At 51.4% G+C, this 22,240-nt stretch overlaps 1 protein-coding gene across 1 annotated transcript; it reads right to left on the reverse strand.

The window, feature by feature from the left end:
- Positions 1–2,171: 2,171 nt before the first annotated feature.
- Positions 2,172–22,220, reverse strand: LOC124233579 (liprin-alpha-1-like; the record flags this gene model as incomplete). Its single annotated transcript, XM_046650720.1, has 9 exons — positions 2,172–2,324; positions 2,718–2,890; positions 3,880–4,031; positions 9,214–9,445; positions 12,098–12,321; positions 15,458–15,593; positions 19,497–19,576; positions 20,635–20,697; positions 22,005–22,220. Coding segments are annotated over 9 exons (1,374 nt in total), but the record flags the coding sequence as incomplete, so codon positions are not given.
- Positions 22,221–22,240: the final 20 nt, after the last annotated feature.

Genomic DNA, 22,240 nt, shown 5'->3' on the forward strand with positions numbered 1-22,240 from the left:
AAAACTCTCTAAAAGTGGATGTGTTTGGCTGTGTGACTTTGGCAGCTAAAGGCACACTTTTGAGGTAATAAAAAGAAATATTTCTGAGGACCGTATTTTGATTCTTACCTCTATAATGCCGTAAACGTAAAGCTGTATTCCAATAATACTTTTTCCGGATAACTCAAACATTTTCCCACAATTATAAATAAAGCATTTTTCCTAAAGTCAATTTTATTTCTGGTTAACTGACAGAACTAAAATTACCCACTGTAGTCAGACAAATAACCTCCATACTTTGAATTTTTCCCTACTAACTTACTAGTACATCCTAGAACTTGCCGTGCACGACCACAGAGTTCAGAGAACGGCCTGCCCCTGGACAGTTACAGCTATGGTGACACAGAAGTGCAGAGCCAATGCCATCACGGGGAACCCGGAGCTCCAGAGAAACCCGCCTACCACCCACCCCCACACACGCTCCCCACGCAGCGGGAAACGGAGTCACGTGCCGGGACAAACAATAAAGGCTGTCTCCACACAGCCAAGTGCTCAAGCATACCTCCTGCGAATTACAAAATAAATTTAGAAAACAAGGGTGACCCAAACTTGGGCCAATTTGAATAGTTTGTGACCCTACAGGAACCATGAACTTCCAGGGACGAGGACCGAGGCGCACTGCCACAAACCTTACGGATTTTATTCCAGCATGTGCAAGCGTGTGCACTAGAACACGTCAGCAAAATCTAACGGACACATTTTTCCTGGCAGGGCTCCAGGAGGCAAAAGGCCTGGCTGGGATACGTTTCACAAAGGCAAATGGCAATTACCCAAGTTACTTTAAAACATTTTTATACAGTTCAAAGACAGCAACGTTCAAAGCACGTTTTGCTGTTCAATGGTGTCTGCGGATTTCCATTCACTGGGACCTGAAAGACTGAGTATTCCTAGGGCATGGTGAGCAATAACAGAAACAATGGCACTTCGCCTGAAATAAAACCAGCAGTGGGCCAGTCAAGAAGATTAGCATGATTCTGAGAAGAGAACGAAAATGAGGCAGGGTTCACAAAAGGGAACCCAACCGGCAACTCTACAGCTAAAGGCACGTGGCCTCTAGGGGAGAGGGTCCCCGGGCCCCAGCATGGTCCTGGGGGCGCACTGTAGGTCCGGGTGCCACACCAATGAGGGTGTCTCAGGGTACTTGAGTGGCCAGACGACCTTTCCTATCGTCAGACTGACCACAGAACCCACCAATCGTCAGCCTGTCGCAAGGCCCAGCTTTGCCATCTGACCACTGGCTCTCGCCCATCTTCCCCATTCTCAAGTTCAGAGCTTCCCTCTGGGACTGCTAACTGCCCCTTGTTGCAGAGGGCGGTTCAGTTTCAGTTTTCTGTCGCCAGTTCACTGGGATACTGTCTCTCCTTACCTCGTTCATCTACTTAATTCTGGTTGACATACGGTCAACCAACACACAACCTGCTCCCGATCAGAACGAAGCCAGAGAAACACGCACACACTATTCCTCCATGCCCCTACCCCGGGGCATCGCAGCCTCTGAGCACCTCTGCAGAAAATGATCACCCTGCTATCACCTATTTTCAGAGTCAAGACAAATCGGAATCAAAATTTAATAAACAGGCCACAAAATCAAGAGTCTACTTAAAATAAAAATACAAAATCTACTGGAGGAGGAAAAAAGGGGCAACACAGTGAATATTTCCTGACAGATCATAGCCCGCACGGCAAACTCTGAATGCTGGTGATCAAGTCGGAGCGGTGGCTGCAATTACACACTCAGTTCTCCCTATTTTAGGATGGCTGGCACTGTTGCCAGTGCTTTACATGTGTTTATGTAGCGACAGATGTGTGTCTAACACTCACAAAGCCGTGTGAGGCGCGTACCGCTGCACTCCCATCTTAGAGGAGGAAACGGGGAGTGCAGCAAGGTTAAGCGGCCCCTCCCCCCAGAGCTGACGCACTGGAGCCGGACTCGGGGCCCCACGCCCGGCAGGGAGCCCTCCTCGTCAGACAGCTCTCTGGGGGACGGGAGCCTCCCCTGAGTCCTCTCCCCCTTCCTGAGCAGAGGCTCTCAGCCCCCCAGGAAGCACCGTCTGTTAAAAGCTTTAGGTTAACCTTTCAGAAGGTAATATATACACATAAATAGATACTACATTTATTAAATAAACATTAGTTAAAAATCAGGCACAACCGAGAAGTGTTCAGTGAGATGGACGAATAATGAAAAGCTTACTTTTTTTGAAGTTTTCGGTTTTTCTCCGCCTGTCCTCCCAGTTTGCTGAGTCCCAAGGCATCCTGAGCTGAGTTTTCGGTCTCTGAAACACCAGCTGTGAGGGCCCAGTGGTTGAAACAGCGAGAGAAATCAACACAGCCGCATTAGGTGAATTCAGAAACAGGTGGAAGAGCACTTGCAGGCAAAGAAAACCTCTAAAGGCTAAGTTTCTGACTAGGCAACCAAGGCACGAGAATGCTCGAGAGACAGTGAGCCCCTTCTGTCTGGGACGCCAGGTTGTTCAGGGCCAAAGAACATCCACCGTGGCTCTCTGGGTCGCATGTGTCCCAGAGAAAACATACGCCTCCTGAGCTTTCACTCCCTGAGAACGCCCAGCGTCTTCGACAGACCGCCCGTGGGAACAACTGGGGGCACACAGTAGGCACACACACGGCAGGCCCCCCGCCTCCATCCTAAGGGTTAAGAATGTTTGCTGGAAGCCACCCACCTTGTCCTAATGACTCCTTGCCAGCATGTCCAGGTCGGCCCTTTTCTTTCTTGCCAAACAAGCGGCCGATGGAGGACTTGATGCCCTTCTTCTTGGGGGCTTTGTGGAGCGAGTCCTGGCTACTATTACTACTGCTGGGGTTGCTCACGGGACCGTCCTGTGAGCCTGTGGAGCTTTGGGGACAGAAAACGATCTTTAATGAGCGCCCTCGTCCCAACACAACGTTCCATTCACATGCACTAGAACACTCCACGCTTTTAATACTTGCTCTTCCAACTACACGAGCATTCCAAGTCTCCTCCAGGCATGTCTCCTTCGCAAAATGCATCGCGTGTAGAAACGAAGGCTCCCAGCCATCCCACCACGGAGAACCGTTTCTGAGGAGCTGAGGCTCTGAGCCGGAGCTCTCCTTCTGAGAAGGCTTCCAGTCCGAACCATGGAAGGCAGAGAGCACCTTGAGCCCACCTGAGGGCCGCCCCTCGGCTGTGAAGATGCTCTCCCAACTGGAGGCCTGACCCCAGCGCCCCAGCAACCTCCCCAGTGCGACCATCCCTGCCGCGAAACAAGAGCCACAGGGCCTACTGCAGAGGCGGCGAGGATGGACACCTGCACCCGCCACCGAGGGCTGCCAGGGCGGGACAAAAGCACAGCCCGTGATAGTTTGACACAGGAGCACACTAGTCACCCACCGGCTCTAATGGTCCCTGTGGGGAGGCGCTCGGAGCGCTGGGGACGAGGTGGGGCTCTCCACAGCTCAGAGGCAGAGAGCGCATCCGAGCAGCAGGACACGGACGGTCCTGCAGAGCAACGGTCAGAACACGCCACATACTTAGCAAATGCTCCACAAGAAGAGAAAGTTCTCACAATAGTCAATTTGCAGACTCTGAAGACATGAAGGCTTTCTAAGATTGCTGGTATCACTGAACTCCCCTCTTTCTAAACTCACTTCGCCCAAACAGACAGCATCTTCTGCTGGGCTCACCTGAGCTCCCAGGGCAGCCCGAGGGCATCATCTAAATCAACTCAACTCAATTAACCGGTATTTCTTTAAAGTCATCATTCTGACTTTTTTCCCAAGAAGAGAGCAATGGATTTCTGAAAGCTGAGCATGGGAAGGCGGTCTGTTTGGAGCTGGGCTAGGGTGGGACGCTGCCCTCCTTACTTCCGTAAGTCCCTGATGTCCTCGTGGCTGACCGTGTGCAGCGCCCCTTTGTGCAGCCTGTCCAGCCGAAGGGACCGCGGGGAGGGCGGGGGCGAGGTTTCACATTTTATTGTCGTCTTGTCGTCTCGTACCTCTTCTAGGGAGGCTGGCAACTGAGGGGTTGAGACCAGTGTAAAATTAGTGAACAACACACTGTGACCAAAAAAACCCCACAACACATAGGCTTTAAATTATAACCATAAACTTATGTGGAAATCCATGACCTATGCTTTCTACTGAGTACAACCAGCCTCGTTTTAGCCCAACGCCACGTTAAAGGACCGTCTTACTTATCAGGAGCAGGAGCACAGAGCAGAGCCCGACTCCTGGCCTACGAGCACCAGAATGAGCGCAGAGACCCGGGCAGGACACACGGGCACTCCTCCTCCTGAGCCTCCTCGCAGCCCGAGGGCCCGCCCGCCCTAGGATCCTAGGCCACCATGAGGACAGCCACTGAAGGGCACCGAGATCTGAACCACGCCCAAAACCTCGTCCTCACACAGCACGCACGGCACTCACTGTCCCTGATGAGGAGCTGAAGATGAACGTGTTTATCTCCTGATGCATTCAGAAGAAACACCAGAGAGGGCAGAAACCTCTTGGGTAAACTGTCCAGAACTTTTTGTTTTGGGAGAAAAAGAGAAATAGCTTGTACCATGATGCACTATCATTTTGAGTAGTGATGCACCTTCCTGGACTCTGTAACAAGTGGAAAAGCTAAAAGGGATCTAACTGCTGCATCCCAGACACGCCTGTCTGTCTCATACGTCTCAACGTGCAGGACGGATGCTATAAACTGAGGTCTTTCTACGCGGTTTAAAAGCAATTTGTTCAAGCTGGCTCAAAGCAGTCCTGGCCTTCCACTGGAAGATCCTCTCCTTCAGACTGCCAGTTTTCCCGTGTCGGGGAACGTGAGGACAGGAAGGAGGCGGTGGGGAAAACGTTAACCCTGGCAGGTCTTACTGATCCATGGGGCTCCGTGGTTAAGGCAGGGCTCGAGTTCTCAAAACGCGCGTGGCAGGCATTTGTACAAACAGCAAGACCTGAGCAGCCAACTTGGGCTTTTTTAATGCGACTGTGTAGAGTATCGCTCCACTGCAGCCCCACAGCGGCTCAGTGACAACCAAGGGGATTAGTGCAAAACGGAGTCGAACTCATTTAAGATAGAACCTTAAGCCGTAGCTGGATAGATTCCGCATGCTCTCCTGATTTCAGATTACAATCTGCAGACAACCAAAGGCTATGACGGCTAGAAACTATCAATACGAAACTGAAACAGGGAGAGATTTCAAACTGAGGTTAAAACAATCACCTATAAAAAACAAAAAAGAACAGGACAGGGAGCAGTCCACGGGACTGAGTTCACTGTCCTCAGCGGAGACAGAGCTCAGGAGGAACGGCCCGCCCCGGCCGGTGGCTGCTCCCATTGTGCCCCCGGGGTGAGGGGCCCTGCCCAGCCTGGGGCCCGCCAGGCTGGGGCCTGCACGCTCTTTCAGAGCTGACTGGAACGAAGCTCCCCGACAGCTGGGGGGTCACGGCGGCGTAGGCCAGGGACGCTGAGGAGGAGGACAGTGCGCGGCCCACGCCGCCCGTGTCTGCACCATGCCTGCACTCCTGCCTTTCATCCTCACCACAGCCCCACAGCAAGGCCCTCAAAGTAGCCAGCCAGCCAGCCCACAGTGCCGTGAGCAACAGAGTCAGGCTGTCCTGCCTGGACGTCAATCAACACGCTCCTTCCTTCCCTGAGAAAGCCTTCCCACCGAGGGAAACACGGATGCGAGTCGGCGGGACTGAGGGCGTGCTGTGCACCGTGGGGCCGGTTATAAGCTCTCAGCTCCTTGCAGATCATGCACGGACGGGCACCGTCTGCGGCCACCCCGAGGAGCGCGCTTCTGTCGTTGTCTTCACTTAAACAGGAGGGCAAACCAAGGCGCAGAGAGGGCGAGCAGCACACCCGGGTCACAAATCATCACTGACAGCGGGCACTTGAGCCTGCGTTTCGCTGAATCGCCACGGTGCTCTGCGCAGCGGAGGGCTCCCACGGCTGCCGCCCAGCTCATGTGCTCTAAGCGCTGCGGTCAGAGGACAGCTGCCCGAGCATCCGAAGGGCGGCCTACGAGCGCAGGATCAGGCAGCTTCTGGGTGGGGGTCCAGGCTATGCACATGGCGTGAAGGTTAGGAGGAAGGCATTCTGGTCAACAGATCTGCTCCCCAGTGCGTGCACGTCCTCCAAGAACAGGGAGGCCCGATTCACGACTATCTATAAGAAGAGGCCCGCTGGCCCCCGCTGTCAGGGACGAGTGAGGAGGTGAGAGAATCTGCAGAGAAGTCAGGCCGTGGGAGAAGCGACTCAGTGTCCTGGTTTTGAAATCAGACCAGTCCACACTGCAGCGTTCCCTAACTGTGTGCCCCTAGGCACAGCACGTGGCCTCTCTGAGCCTCCGTTCCACATCTGTCCATGGGGATAACAACAGTAACCTGCATCTCACGGGAAGTCCATGAGGACGAAAGAGCAGACTCGTAAAGCACTCAGCACAGGGCCTGGCATACAGTAAGAGCTTACCACAGCTAGCTATGTTTTTTTTTTTTTTGAGGAAGATTAGCCCTGAGCTAACTACTGCCAATCTTCCTATTTTTGCTGAGAAAGACTGGCCCTGAGTGCACATCCGTGCCCATCTTCCTCTACTTTATATGTGGGACACCTCCCACAGTATGACTTTCGCAAAGGGGTGCCATGTCCACACCTGGGATCCGAACCGGTGAACCCCAGGCTGCCGAGGAGCAGAACATGCGAACTTAAGTGCTGCGCCACCAGGCTGGCCCTTCTAGCTATGCTTATTAAAATTAGTTTTTCCCCAAACTAAAATCTGTGGCTCTGCTTCAGTAATTTCTCATTGAAAAAATACTATATCCATTATAAATAAGCATGCAACGATGAGAAGGCAAATGAGTGGAAGAAAGGCATACCCTTACGCCTGTCCCAGCATTCTATGCAAACCACCAGTGACCTGTCTCCAACAGGACAATCATCATTTGTGACATGCCAGGTGAGTGTCAACATGTCCATTTAAATGTGAATGATTCACAGGGCTCATTCTTGCCAAATGATAGGTGCCCGTCAATACTTCAGAGAAACAAAGGAATGTTAAATTACTAAACACTTTACCTTTCTACGATGTTTCCTTAAATCACTAGGCTGACAGACGCATGCAAAGAAATGAAGAGAAACCAGATTTACTGCATACTCTGAAGTTAAAAATTCAAGGATCAGTACAGGTAAATATATTAAAAAGAGAATGACAAGACAGATATAAGTGAGCTAAGATTCAGAGAAAACGTAACTGGAAATGGAACATCTTTTTCACCATGAAATTTAAACAGTAAGTTATTCAAGATTTACTAGAGAAACACTATAAATTGTTACTCAGGGAGATAAAATTCTATTACAACATACACAATTTATTCAAATACGGCATTTTATATAACAAAGGGCCCTGACAGTTGTCTATTCTAAGCCAAACTTCTCTATAACTTAGTTTGCCCTAATGAAAAACAAGTCTCTAAACAGCAATTTAGTTGATGAGGAAGTTATTGCAAGACGTACTATAAAACCGAACAAACCTACTTTCAGTTATTAATCACCTATTCGTCATTAACATAAAATTCTTACCTAGAAACTGATTCAAAATTTCTCAAACATAAATTTATTGATTAAAGCAGGGTACCCTGTGAAAATACGTAAGGCTAAAAGCTAGCAGAATAGCAGGTGGAATCTTCACATTCTATGATTCCTATAAGATATGTGAATTTAAAAAATAGTCTACTAAAGGCATTAATTATGTCCAACAAGTTGATGAGATTTACAGTCTTGAATATAAGCATCAAAACCAAAAGTTATACTGTTTGTGTCAAGTTTCCGTTAATTCTATACTTGGTGGATTACCTCTGTATATATAAAAAATTTCATTTCTGAATTACACAAACCCTACACAGTTTGAATAAAAGCACTCTGATCCATCGATATCATGCCTGTATCCACATCTGTTGTACAGTGACACAGCAGTAAAAACGTATCACTACTGAGGGAAAAATACACTATTTCATGAGAAACGAAGATAATGCAGAAACCCCACTAATGAGCCCCAATGGCCCCCACACACACACACCATGGCCCCAACTGTGGCGGTTCCCTGAGCACCCCGTGGAGGGGGTGTCACAGCGCGGGCTGAGGCCTGGACTAACAGTGACAAAACAAACAGAAGGATGACACAGGAAATCAAAACTAAACACGGAAGCAGACACAGCGTCAGCCGGCACACACAACTACAAAAACAAGGAAAAAGAAAAACAGAACTGTTTTTACAAATTCTCTGAAAGGAAATAAGCAAGAAATTGTCAAAGAGCTTAAAACATCAGCTAATGAGCTAACGATGTAAATTATAAAAATAGTATGTCAAAACACCGCGAAATGGACTAGTTACCACTTCATATGCTACTAAAGTGGTTCGCGGTTGATTTAATTACATGCAGGCTAACAACATAACTACAAACGAAAATGGGTGGTAGCAGAAGAAATGAGAACGGAAGCGCAGTTAGAAAGCAGAACGCTGTCAACATGATTTCATGCATTCACAAAACCCAGACTAAACATGTGAGAAAGCTAGGCACTATTCTTTAGAGCAGCACGCTGTCGCGGTCCCTGCACTTCCAGAGGCTGCGCACGAACGCAGCCCTGCACTTCCCGGGGAGGCCAAGCGGCAGTGCGCTCTCACTCACGCCACCCTGGATTCACCTGCAGAACCGGTGCCAAGCATGCCGCCGAGGGCATTATTAAGAGGACTGATTTAGCTTTTTTTTCAGTTTTTTTTTTGACGGCATATTGTGTACCCTCCAGTCAGGCATCCTGAACGTAAAGACAGACAGCACTGACTCTCTCTGCACATTTTCCTATATGTTACGATGGCTGCTGTATTTACTTTTGTTACACTGTCTATCGCTGGAAAACAAAAATATCCCCCTAGCTGCCGAACCCTGCAGAGCTGACCACGCTCAGAGCTGAACAAGTGAAAACTTCTCTGGAGTTCAGGCATCACCCCAATATTAAAATTAATTTGTCACCATGCTATTGTTGAATGATTAAATATGAGCTGGTTTTAAAAATCTTAAACCTCTGAGCGTAACAAATGTACCTGATTTTCTTCCGGGTTAAAAATAAAGCATATTCCTTGTGTCCAAGACTTAAATCAGGTGTGTCGGGGGCGAGGGGAGACAGCACAAGAAAAGACAAATCCTTACCAGAGTCATGATACCTAGTCTGTCCACCTCCCGAGCTGGGCTGTGCGGAATCCTTCGCGGGGTGGACCGGCCACTGTTCGGAGGAGAGGAGCCAGCGAGCGAGGAGGCAGGGTAGGGGGGAATGGAGCTCATTGATCTAAAACGACCAAGATTGTCTAAACTCCCACTGCCAACTCGACTCTCAATCTCCTCCGCCCGCTGCTCTGTGTTTTCCTTTTCTTCCTGTATCAACCTAAAGTAAAAACAAAACAGTCATCCTTCCTTTATTAGCAAACAGATTAACAGGTTCAGATGAAAAAATCGGTGCTTGCATTACTGTAAGGAAACTCCAATGACGGTTGCTCTAACAATGAACACTTCAGCAAAAACGTTCTACTTTTTCTCTCTTTAACACACGGCTTCGGAACAGCACAAAGTACACCTTCCACTGAGTCTTACCAACTATCTCTGATCACTCGCGTTTGATTTTATTTACGTACCCCACAAGTCTGGAGGGGCTAGTTGGCAACTCTCTTACTGCACAACACGATGTTTGAATTTTACAGCTCCGACATTCCCACTTCTCAGGGCACAGCTGCACATTTACCTATCGGTTTTTTTGACTGGAAACTGGGAACTCTGATATAATCAAAAAATCAATTTACAAAGCAATCAGGAGTTTCCAAACACTTAAGCCTCTAGACTAGACGGAAACAGTGATTTTTTTTTTTAAAGGTTGAGTTCGAACAAAAGCATTATTTGACAGAATTCTCCACCAGCCTCATCTGAATTCACGTCAACCATGCTGCATTAATTTGGAAATTCATAATTAAAGCTCTTCTCTCCTAATGTATAGTGGATGCTTAAACAGCAGTTTTAATATTTGACTATGCAAATCATTACTCTAATATTAAATTAGTAGTAACCTTGCAGTAACCTGTCCAACTAAAGTTCTACTTATATATTCTGAAAGTACTTTCTGTTATTGATACCAAGGCAGTGGACAGAATTTACCATTTATATCAGGTCAACTTGCTACATAAAGAAGAACCCATTTTACTTAGCAATACACTGTGAAAAATAAAAGCTGAAGTTTATAATCCTTTCGTGTTTCCCACAGCAATGGGGAAAGGCAGTCTTCCGGGCTCTGCCGGGTTGAACACAGCACACGAACCGTGGTTTACGGAGGCAGACTGCAGGCCGCACACCCCTTCCTTGCAGAGCCTACAGCTCTCCCTGGAGTTAGTTCTGCCCCTCCTTCCCTCCCGCAGGCTCTGCGCAGGAACCGGCACTTGGCGTCTGTGTCAGCTTGACAAGAACAAAATGTTGGCAGCAACTCTGCCCGGACCTCCTGCAGGGTCACCGGCGCACGGCTGGTCTCTGTGTGCATGCAGGACCGGACCACGGCTGCCTCAGGCCTGACAGGGCGGATCTTGGGCTCCCTGTCACCCTGCACCCCAGACCTAAGGCCTCTTAATGCCCCCTCGGACGGGCAAGTCTTTGGCTTGATGAGCAGTGCCATGTCTGCGCCCAGGATCCGAACCAACGAAACACTGGGCCGCCTGCAGCGGAGCTCAGGAACTTAACCACTCGGCCACGGGGCCAGCCCCGCCTCAGACGGGCAAGTCTTTGGATTGCACCCCACAGTCGGCCCTTTGTCTTGTAAACTTACTGTTATAACTGCTAAGAGGCTTTCGAAAGAAAACACCTCTGAAACACTGACGAGGTTAAGATTCAAACCATCCTTTGACCACTGTCTTTTTTTTTTTTTAAAGATGGGCGCCTGAGCTAACAACTGTTGCCAATCGTCGCCTTCTTTCTTCTTCTTCTTCTCCCCAAAGCCCCCAGTACATAGTGCTGGATTCTAGTTGTGAGTGCCTCTGGTTGTGCTATGTGGGATGCCGCCTCAACATGGCCTGAAGAGCGGTGCTGTGTCAGCACCCAGGATCCAAATTGGTGAAATCCAGGGCCGCCAAAGCGGAGCGCGTGAACTTAACCACTCGGCCATGGGGCCTGCCCCTGACCACTGTCTTGTAATGAACCAATTTTCACATTCTATTAGTTTAACAGAGAAAAATGCAAGTAGGAGTGGGAATTTGCCAATCTGAAAACCTCGGCTTTCTGTTCCAGGTGGTTGGGTGACACACCTGAAAACGTGAGGCTCTGAAAGACACACAAGAGGGCCCTCCTCAGCGCTGGAGGAGGCACAAGCGGCAGGTGGACGCTGCCCCAGCTCCCTGCCCCCCGCAGGGTTCAGAGTTGGGGGACACTCAGGCTGGAGGGGGGCAGGAAACTCTCCCTCCCGCTTCCTACCGCATGTTTCACCTTCGCTTGCCAGTGGACTGAACTCCGGCGTTTCTCCTCGTAAGTCACCCGCCACCTGGCACTGCCCGTGAAAAGAGTCCTGCTTCTTACCCACAAGGGCGCCAGGCCAGTCCACCTCCTCCTGGCTCTCCATGGTGCCCTGCCCCACACCACAGCTGCCCTCTGCACTTCGGAGCAGGGAGGCCTCCTCCGATGTGCGCTCAGCTCTCTGCACCCCGGCCGTCTCTGGAACCCGGCCTGGGATCCAGAGCGGCACAGGTGGACACTGAGCTCCCCGGCAACGCTCTCCAGCTGTGTCATCGGCTCGTGGGGGAACGGACCGAACCCCTTTCACCCTTCTGCAAGATCTTGTGTACACAAGTGTACCCACACCACAACTGTGGTGAGAACGCCCGGTCAACTGAACTTTCCAATCAAGGGCAACCTCAGAACTTAAAACTATTCAAACAGGATTGAACTAAGTTTACTACCATGGACGCGTAGAATCCGTCCACAGTATTTGTTCCAGACTGTTCTAGGTAGCATACAATTCTTTAGAGACATGCCTGGTGTCTGTGGTGCTATGCACAAGCCCACGTACCTGATCTCCTTGTTGATGGCCTCCAGCTGCTCCTGAAGCATCATGGCCAGCGTCTGGGCATCGGCCTGCCCACTGGGGGACAAGAGGCCAGCCGGGCTGAAGATGGTGTCCCTGTCGTCTTCGCCGTCGGACGCGTCCACATCACTCTCGAAGGCCTGTACCACGTTGGCCAGGACACTCGCTTGTTGGGCACGTTCCCAATCCTGTTCATTAAGAGTCTGTACCTAGAAACAAGAAAATCAAATCTCAGCAAAGATGGAAAATAACAACCAAGTTACAGCAACTTACAGTAAACCTAGCAGAAACTTAAATATCTTTTAAATAGAAGCCCAAAAGATTTTGGAAAAGTAGGCCATGCTTGTAAGTTGCTGACACGTATTAAGCAGGCAGTATTTCAGGGGCAGGACAGTCGATTACTTAGACTGCCTGGTAACAGTCACATCTCACTGTGGACACAAGGCATTTCCATGACGTTATTCACAATGGTGTCAAGACCGAGTACAAACAAAAACTGAAAATTAGAAAAATACACCATGGGGAGGCCGGCCCTGTGGCATAGTGGTTAGGTTCGGTGCACTCTGCCTCGGTGGCCTGAATCCACGGGTTTGGACCTACATTGCTAGTTGGCCACGCTGTAGCAGCGAACCACATATAAAATAGAGGAAGACTGGCATAGACGTTAGCTCAGAGCTAATCTTCCTCAGCAAAAACAAAAACAAAAACCACACACACAAAAACATGGCACGATCAGCCACGCTAATGGGAAGTAAAAAATTCACTAGATCCACAGCAGCTGTGTTCACCGCAGTTGCCACACCATGTACTAGTGTTACCGAGTAACACGACTCACTGGAGGTCCCCAATCCTCCCTCTTCTGAGCCCGGTGTGAACAAGCACAGACGGCAGCAGACAGGGGCAGAAGGAGACAGCAGGGCAGCCGTCGGACGCACTCGTCTCAACACCCAGGGAAGAGCGAGCTGGCGGACCACGTTCTCTAGAGAACTGAGGCTCTCGGAGAAAAGGCTCCTCTGTGCCGAGCCAACTCCTCTCTCGCGTGATGGAGGGGTACCGTGTGCAATCAGAATGCGCACAGAGAAGGCATGCGCGCCGGGGCCACATGACCCATCCCGTGCCGCTGTCTCAGCCCCTCTCTCGAAGCCTCCATCTCTTCCTCTCCCGTCCTCACTGAGCCCAGGGCCCTGCCTCCCACTTCACTGACACGACATCAGAGCAACCACAAGACTTGAGATGCCCTACTGGCTTATCTCCCCGTCCCCCGGGCCTTTACCCATGCACTCCACCTCCCCTCCCACGATCTGAGGTCGCGGCCAGGTACCTGGGCCCCCACCCAGGCCAGCCCCACCTCTGGGCACGAGGCGCACCCCCTCCGGCTGACTCCAGGCTCGCCTGCTGTGCTCCCTCCCTCTCTCGGGGTAATCGATTCTCTACTGGCCCACTCCCATCAGCCTGAGAAGGTTTGCGCCCTTCTCCCTCCTTCAGATAACACACCAGAACCACGGAACCTGGATGCCAGGTCTCCTTCCAGCCACCACTGCACTTCGTCCCGATGAGTAAAAGGTCTCCAGAGCCGCCTCGACTCCGCCTCCACCTCCTCTCCTCCTGCTCACCTCCCCTCCCGCAGAGCTGCTCCAGGATCAAAGCGCCCACCTTAAGAAGTCCGCCACTGACCTCCACCGCCCTCTCGTCTGGCCCATCGGCAGGCCCAGGTCTGCTGCTCTCCCCTCTTCCCTGAGCATCTCGCTCACTCGGCTGCAGGCCCCGTTGTCCCGGGTTTCTGCCTACCTCCTTGTCACTCTTTAGTCTCCTGCCGGTCCCTTGTCAGTCTCCCCAACCTCTCAATTTTGGAGTGGCCCACGGCTGTATCCTGGAAGCTCCTCTCTATCAACAGGCACCCACTTTGGACTTGATCTCATCTTACACCTTTAAACACCATCTGTATGGTCATGACCCCCACATCTTTATCTCTAGTCGAGACTTCTCTCTTGGGTTCCAGGCCAGAATATCCAACTGCCTACCTGACACGTCCACCTGGACAGCAGATAGGGCTGTCGACCTGATCAGGGCCAGACTCCACTCGTCTCCCCTGCCCCGCAGTCTTCCTCATCGCAGGAGACAGCCTCCAGCCTCCAGCTGCTCAAGCCCGGGCCCTCGGGGGCCTCACTCGCCTTTGTCTCATACTCTATATTCAACCCATCAGCACATCGTGTTGGCATGACCTTATAATATCTCCAGATGGTTCCTTCCCTTCCTTGGCTCAAATGTCACCGTCCCTGTGAGACCTCGCTGGCTACCCTATTGAAAACTATCATTCCCCTCCTACAGCTCAGGGTACCCCGGGGTTCCTTTCCCTGCTTATGACCATCGGAAACCCTGTGGTGGTTTAAATATACGTCCACACTTCTCTAACACTCCTCCCTTGGCCCACAGTGAGGGCAGGACTCGCTAACTCACTCTAACGCACCGAGTGCAGCCCAAGTGAAGGTGTGCTGCCTCCAGACCAGGGCCTCAGAGGCTCTGGGGCTTTCTCCTGGCTCTCTCTCAGAATGAGCCCAGAACAAAGCTGGCGGTCATCTTTCCAGGACACTCAAGCAGCCCCCAGAGAGGGGCCAGGCAGAGCCAGGCGAGTGAGCCTGGAAGTGCACTCTTCAGCCCCAGGTGAGAATCCGGACGGCTGCAACCTCAGGAGAACTGAGCCCGAACCGTCCTGCTCACAGCCCCGAGCCCACGGAACCTGTGAACTCTAAGTACTCCTTGCTTTAGGCTACTGAGCTCGCAGCAGCCTGTGACCGCAGTGAGAGGAAACTGACACACAGCCCGTACTGTACTTCTCACGCACGCTGGCTCCTCACTAGAACGTGCGCCCTGGCGGTGCGGGCATCTTCTCTGCCTGTACTCACTGCTGGAGCCCTAGTCTATAATGACGCCTGGCCCAAACCAGGTGTGCACTGAATACGGGTGCTGTAAATAAAAATACGCAGAAACATATAAAGACATGCTGTTAAACAGACAGAAGTAGGAAGGTATTTAAACTTCCCAATGTGAATTCTTCTCACTAAAAGATGACGGATACACGCATTCATTCACGCTTATCGCTGCTTCCAAACTGTACTAATTACATTACGTTGCACTTAAGAGTAGGTCATATTCTATCAGAACTTGTTCTTCAGAAAAAAGCATGCCTAAAAGGAAACTCTTAGCCAGAAAAAGGAAAATGGGGGGAGGGGAAGAGAGAAGGCGACCTATGACCACTGGAATCCCCAAAGTCTCAAAGTCACGGGACGAGCAGGAGACGCGCCCGAGGGCCGGCAGCTCGCGGGCGGCGAGGACGGAGGCCCTTGCCTTGGATGGCTCATCCCGCAGGGCTGCCACGCGGCCTTTCTGGGGGCGCCGCAACACCGCGCTGCTGCTGTAGGCGTCTGCGGGACCGTCTGCCACAGGGAACCTGAAATCCGGGACACTGCCCAAGTGGGGTCGGCTGAAATATGGAAAACAAAAGGTCATTATTAGATAAGAAAAGTGAACTAAGTTTGTTAGTCAAGCCAGAAGCTGTCAATTTGGAAAACACGTAATTTCACAGAAAAAGGACTCCAAGGAGGGCACCTCTGTCGTTGCTCCCGACAGCGTTGAGCCTTTCAGCCCTGCCAGTGGGGACACTCCATACCTAGGAAAGCCAATGCTGCCACTGCAGACCTGGAGATGAGAGGATGGGGTCCAGCTGTCTGGGCCGTGGAAGAGGCATCCATCACCCATGTCAGGGCCCGCAGAGGGGTGCTCAGCCCTGCCTCTGCTCGACCTTCTCCTCAACCCACCAGGAAGCACACCCACCCCCACCTGTGGCCTTCCACGGTCACTCTCCCATTTGTGCCAGGCTCCGCAGTGTGAGGCTGGTGGACACCGACACTCCTCTCTCTGTGTGGCACTGTCTGAAGCGCTCCCACAGGCCCCTCGGAGGGAGCGGCTGCAGAAGCCCTTCTGACCACAGCTCGGGCTGGTATGAACCGGGCTGGGCAGGACGCTTTGAGGATTCTGAACCAAAAGCAGAGACTGCGTGCAATCAGACTGACAGACAATCAACACGCCTGGCTAAAACAGTCCCCTGAACCAGTGACTGGGGCCCTGAGCACCCGCGAGGGAGACGCTCAAGAGAGTCACTAGGAGAGGCCCTGGAGAGGAACTGGTGAGCGGAGGCGAGGAGGGCGCAGCCCAGCCCAGCGCTCAGCCCTGACCGTGGGCACCCCAGCCACACCTCAGTCCTGGCCCGCCACCGAGGGCCTCCGTGCTCTCCGGAAAGAAGGCTGGCTGCCTTCATTTTCAGGAGGCCTTACGATCTGAGAAGACAGAGTCCATTCATCTGATTAAAGCCAGTTAGACAGGGGACCCCTCGAGCCTCCCCACCCGATCGTGGACAGGGCCAGGCTGACATGCCAACTCATCTACTTTTGGTACACACCTCTCGACATCTTTTTAGAGAAATACCTTCTTGTAGCGTTACACGAGATCTACTGCCTGTTCGAAGATCTCCAAGTCTGGAATTCCCCTTGGAGCACACCCAGCCCTACTTCCTCTACCCCTTACTCCTCACGACACTGTCTCTCTCCCTCAGGGTGATTTCCAGCCCAACTGCTTTGGGGCCGTGAGACGGTTCAACGGCAGATGAAAGCGATGCACCTGAAATCCTGCGTGTACCTCTGGATGGTTCGGGAAGCACAAATGCTTCCCGATTCTGACACCCCTTCCCAGGCTTACCTGCCTCCCGACCCGCCACCACCCTGCAGCTGATCACTTGCTGAAGCCTCTCTTCTATATGGCCAATCTGTTTATGGAAGGCCACCCATCACCGTGCTTTTCCACTCCTCAATCTAGACTACCTTTTCTCATGGAGAAGATCACAAAAACAAGATGACCGATCTCACCGTGGAGTCACACCAAATGAGCTGAGCCTGCCCTGCCTGCCAGACCCCTTCTCCTCAGTCCACCCAAGGCCCTTCCACGCCTACTGTGATTGGCTTCCCCCCATTTCTACAGCTCCCAACAACCTCTCTTCTAGGCCACTTGACATGCAGCCTCTAGCCTTGCCTCCCTGAAACAAAGCCCTTCCCTCCGCATGCAGCCTCTCCTGCCCACTGTCTTCAGACCACTCCGCCCCAGGTGACCTTGGCCATCCCCTCCTGCCACCTCTGCACTACCAGGGCAAATAGCTCCTTTCTCTCCTTGTCTTTCACCTCTAACATCACACCTGGGACCGGCAAACATGTCAAGACGTCTCCATCGGAAAAACTGCCCCCAGCTCTGCCACCCCCTCAAGCTCCTACACCGGCTCCCTTCCCTTCAGGACTCGACTTCCACAAGAGTCACACACGCGTGTCCACTTCCTCTTCACCCACGTGCCTGTGAGAGCCTCCTCGCACACACGCCTGCAATCCCGAGCAGCGGGTCCGCCTGCAGCGCTCTAACGACACGAGCCTTCCACCAGCGAGGACCTGAAGCAGAAAGCAAGCGCCTGTTCCCTGCACTGGTCCTCCTCTGCACCTCGCTCTCTGAAGCGCACACTCTCCTCCTCGAAACGCCACCTTCCAGCGGGTTCGGCGTCAGGGGAAGCTTCTGGCTCTGCCTCTCTGTCCTCGCTGATTTCTCCTCTAGTTCCTAGGAGTGAGTCAGGCAGGGACAGCCGCAAGATATCCTAAACCTTCAGGATGTCCTAACTTGGCAAATGCCGGAACACCTGCAGAGGTTCGGAGCTTCCTCCTGAGTCGTGTTTGAGGCAGGGGCCCGTCTCCTGTGTTTCAGTCACTGCCACCAGGTAAGCACTTCGATAACTATTGCTAAAGCGTAACTCTCACTTGATGACCATTTTCTACAAGGAAGTAAATCACCTAAATGAGAATTACCGCCTCTACCACGATGAGGAAGAAAAACTCAGGATGCCAGGCAACTTGGTAGATTCACGCCGAGCCAGGGGGCTCACTCCCGCAGCAGCCGGCCCAGTCACGCCTCGAAAGATCTGCGAGCGCCACGCCGTTAACTCTCAGCCTCTTAAAAACATACAGACTCCAAGCGCCGCACCAGACACGCGAAGGTCAGGGCATCCTCCCGCTCCAGCAGCGCAGGCTCTCCGCGGCCTTCTCTTTCTCCTCGAGGATGCGACCGTCACTCCCAGGTGGACGGGGCTTCCTCTGGCACCCTGGGCTCTGTCCTCCGATCCCGACACCACCACGCCCACGCTCTGTCGGGTCCCTCAGACTCATATGCCCGACACAAATCAATCGTCCCCAGCCCCACCTCCTCCTGCGGTTCTGAGTTGAGTCAAGGACGTGACCAGAACCTCCAAGGTACCAGAACCTAACCTTCAGGATGATGCTGTCCTCTGCCCTCCGGCCTGCTCCGAAGCTCCAGGCTCCCTGAGCTCAGGCCAGGCAGTGTGTTCAGTTGGCTGCCCCTGTGGCCTGCATGTGCTCCTGTACACACACGGCAGGGGCTGGAGCGTGTCCGTGAGTGCGTGAGCACCCTGTACACACATGGCACGTGCCAGAGTGCGCCTGTGAGCATGTGAGCGCCCTGTACACACATGGCAGGTGCTGGAGCATGTCTGTGAGCATGTGAGCACCCTGTACACACACGGCAGGTGCCGGAGCGTGTCTGTGAGCGCGTGAGCACCCTGTACACATACGACAGGCGCTGGAACATGTCTGAGCGCCCCGTACACACACGGCAGGTGCCAGAGCACGTCTGTGAGCACGTGAGCACCCTGTACACACATGGCAGGTGCTGGAGCTGTGAGCACGTGAGCACCCTGTACACACATGGCACGTGCCAGAGTGCATCTGTGAGCATGTGAGTGCCCTGTACATACACAGCAGGTGCTGGAGTGCGTCTGTGAGTGTGTGAGCACCCTGTACACACATGGAAGGTGCCGGAGTGCGTCTGTGAGCATGTGAGTGCCCTGTACACACATGGCAGGTGCTGGAGTGCGTCTGTGAGCATGTGAGTGCCCTGTACAGACATGGCAGGTGCCGGAGTGTGTCTGTGAGCATGAGAGTGCCCTGTATATACATGACAGGTGCCGGAGCATGTCTGTTAGCATGTGAGCGCCCTGTACACACACGGCAGGTGCTGGAGAGTGTCTGTGAGCGCCCTGTACACACACGGCAGGTGCTGGAATGTGTCTGTGAGGGTGTGAGCACCCTGTACACACACGGCAGGTGCTGGAGTGCATCTGTGAGTGTGCGAGCACCCTGTACACACACGGCAGGTGCCGGAGCACGTCTCTGAGCACGTGAGTGGCCTGTACGCACATGGCAGATGCCAGAGCATGTCTGTGAGCGCCCTGTACACACACAGCAGGTGCTGGAGAGTGTCTCTGAATGCATGAGTGCCGTACCCGTGGTGAAGGGACGCGCCTCTCAGCCTCGCTTGGTCCAGCTCAGCCCTCAAGGCTTCGATGTCCAGTACGAGCTGATCCTACAAAACAGCAAATGACACACACTGCAGCTGTCTCCTTCAGGATTTAAAATTATTTGCATCAAACGTTGAACATAACCATAACAGGTTAAATTAGCAGTTATAAATATCAAGTATTTTAGTTCTGAGAACGTTTTCTCCGAGAGTCCTATAGTAAACACAAACACTCAGACCACCAAATTAGCTTTACAAACCCTGAGGAATAAAAAGTCATGTCTTAGTCAAAGAGTTGTTTTTAGAGGCGAAACACCGAGTCATTGACAATTATTAATTCTGTAGAGAGATGTGGGGACGGGGAGAGGCGAACAATACTCACCTTCTACTGCACATACTTTCCTGTGTTGTCTTTTTCCTTTCTGTATTGTCTTTGTCTCACATCGAGCACACATTCATTCATTCATGAATCATTTGTTCATTTGTACGTCCAATCTCATTTTTGTACACGTCAAAACAGTAAGGAAAACTGACAAAAAACTTTTTAAGTCACCTATGACCTTCCAGATCTATGCTGTCCCATACAGCAGCCACTCGCCACACGTGGCCATTGAGCACCTGAATGGGGCTGGTCCAAACTGAGGTGTCCTGTAACTATAAAGCACACAGCGGGTTTCAAAGACCCACTATGAAAAAGTGAATGTAAAGCAGCTCATTAGCTTTTATATTAATGACATGATAAAATAACATTTGACTCTATCAGGTTAAGTAAAACTAATTTCACCTGTTTCATATTACAGTTTTAAATGTGGCTACTAGAAAATTTTAGATTATACATGTGGCTCCCATTACATTTCTGTTGCACAGCACAGTTCTAGAGGACAGGTTTGTGCTAAGGTTTTAGCTTCCAAACGAACCCAGAAAGGACTCAGAACTCTGACCCATATCCGCCGCCAGACTTAACATCCACCGCCAACACAAACGCATTCACGCACAACTCTAGGAGTGCCATAAATCTTACAGCAGGAAAGTTTGACTCCACTTCACCCAACGTCTGTAGTAGTTATAGCAACAGTGAACTCGCTCAATTCACGGATTTCTCAATGATTTAGAGATTTAAGTACCTTATCATGTTGCGTTTCTTCTAACTGCTTTTTTGCATTTTCAACTTCTCGTAATAGAGAATTCTGCAAAAGATGAAGAGTCCTTTAGTGTTGATTCTTGAAAACGTTCCACATAATAGTATGGCTACATTTCTGTCTAAGACAATAAAGTACCACGGAAAAGGGGCCACGTGAACGTACTCATGAGCAGTATTAGCGTGAAATGCAACAGTGAGACCATCGCAACTTCTAATGATAATTTGTAAATACAGAACCTACTACCTCCGTGATGGATTTTTCTAAGTAAGCATGTCAAGCCCATGGTGTAGGCTTATCTGCATCCGTTAAACTGGTTTATAGTAGCTTTTAGATTTTACAATTCATCGGTCACTTGGGAAACCTGACATACGTTTCTAATGTACAGTTTAAATCTAAGGTAAAAGTATTCTTCCCTTAAGGTTGGCCCACTGATCAAGGAGGAAAGGGGGAAGCGCCCTGTGTGGTCTCTGATAACGCCTTTCCTGACGGGCTCTGTGTAACAGGACCCTCACGTCATTAGTAATGACCACTGGTCTCTCTCGAATGAGCGTGACCACGGTGCCCACCTCAGGGCAGGCTCTGGCCGTTATCTTTAGGGACATCCGTGTAGTCGGGACAGGTCGTGCCAAGGCCCAATGCAACTTTCGCCCATGAGAGCTTCTCTGACAAATTCTAGGGCTCTCCTTCACCCTGGGGATGGCTGAAGTGTCCCCATGATGAGAGGAGCATGAGTCCTGCTCAGACGTTTTCCAAACCGAATGGAGGGAGAGAGGGAGGAGCTGGAACACTTTCAGTTGATCCAAGCCTTTATTTTACACCATTCTCCTACACCGTTATGTTTATAAATGAGACAGAAATTAACTTCCGACGCAGGAGCAACGAAGGGGTGAGGGCTGGGCCCAGCAAAAGATTCCAGTGCAGGGGCTGGCAAGCGAGGGCCTGTCCCTGTCAACAAAGTTCTACTGGAACACAGTCACTCACTCACATGTCATCAACGGCTGCTTTCATGCTCATTATTAGTAGGCATGAAATTATTTTGCTCAATTACTCATAATTAGTAAAAGCCTAAAATTTTTACTATCTGGCCCTTGATAGAAACAGTTTGTCAACTCCTGCTCTAGAGAATAAGAATGGTAAACAAGCTTCCATACACACCAATTGGGCAAGAACATAACAAACGAGAAGTTAATTCAGCGAGCGGTTAACAGTTGGCACTTTTTCCTCCTTACGGAGTCATTTCTACTTCCTGTAATGGCTGTTAACCACCATTATGCAGCATTCCCGGGGAGCAGAACATGGGCGATCTCTTTGTAAAGGATGGGAAACCTTCGGCGAGGTGTGTGACATCCCACCTTGTCTTCCAGGGCAGCCATCCTCTCTTTGAGATGAAGCTGGAGCCTCTCATCAGACTCTGACAGAAGCTTGTCGACGGTGTCGGACAGGCGTTTGTTATGCTCCTCGTTCATCTTCTCTCTCTGCCTTGCCTGGAACAGGAGAAACAAAAACCTGGCCACTGCGAGCAAAGGCAGGATCGTTTCCCACACCGTGGAGTCACCCGTGCCGCCATCCCTGGGCTGTTCCGGCCCTC

This window comes from Equus quagga, unplaced genomic scaffold, assembly GCF_021613505.1.
Source record: "Equus quagga isolate Etosha38 unplaced genomic scaffold, UCLA_HA_Equagga_1.0 205789_RagTag, whole genome shotgun sequence".
NCBI lineage: Eukaryota > Metazoa > Chordata > Mammalia > Perissodactyla > Equidae > Equus > Equus quagga.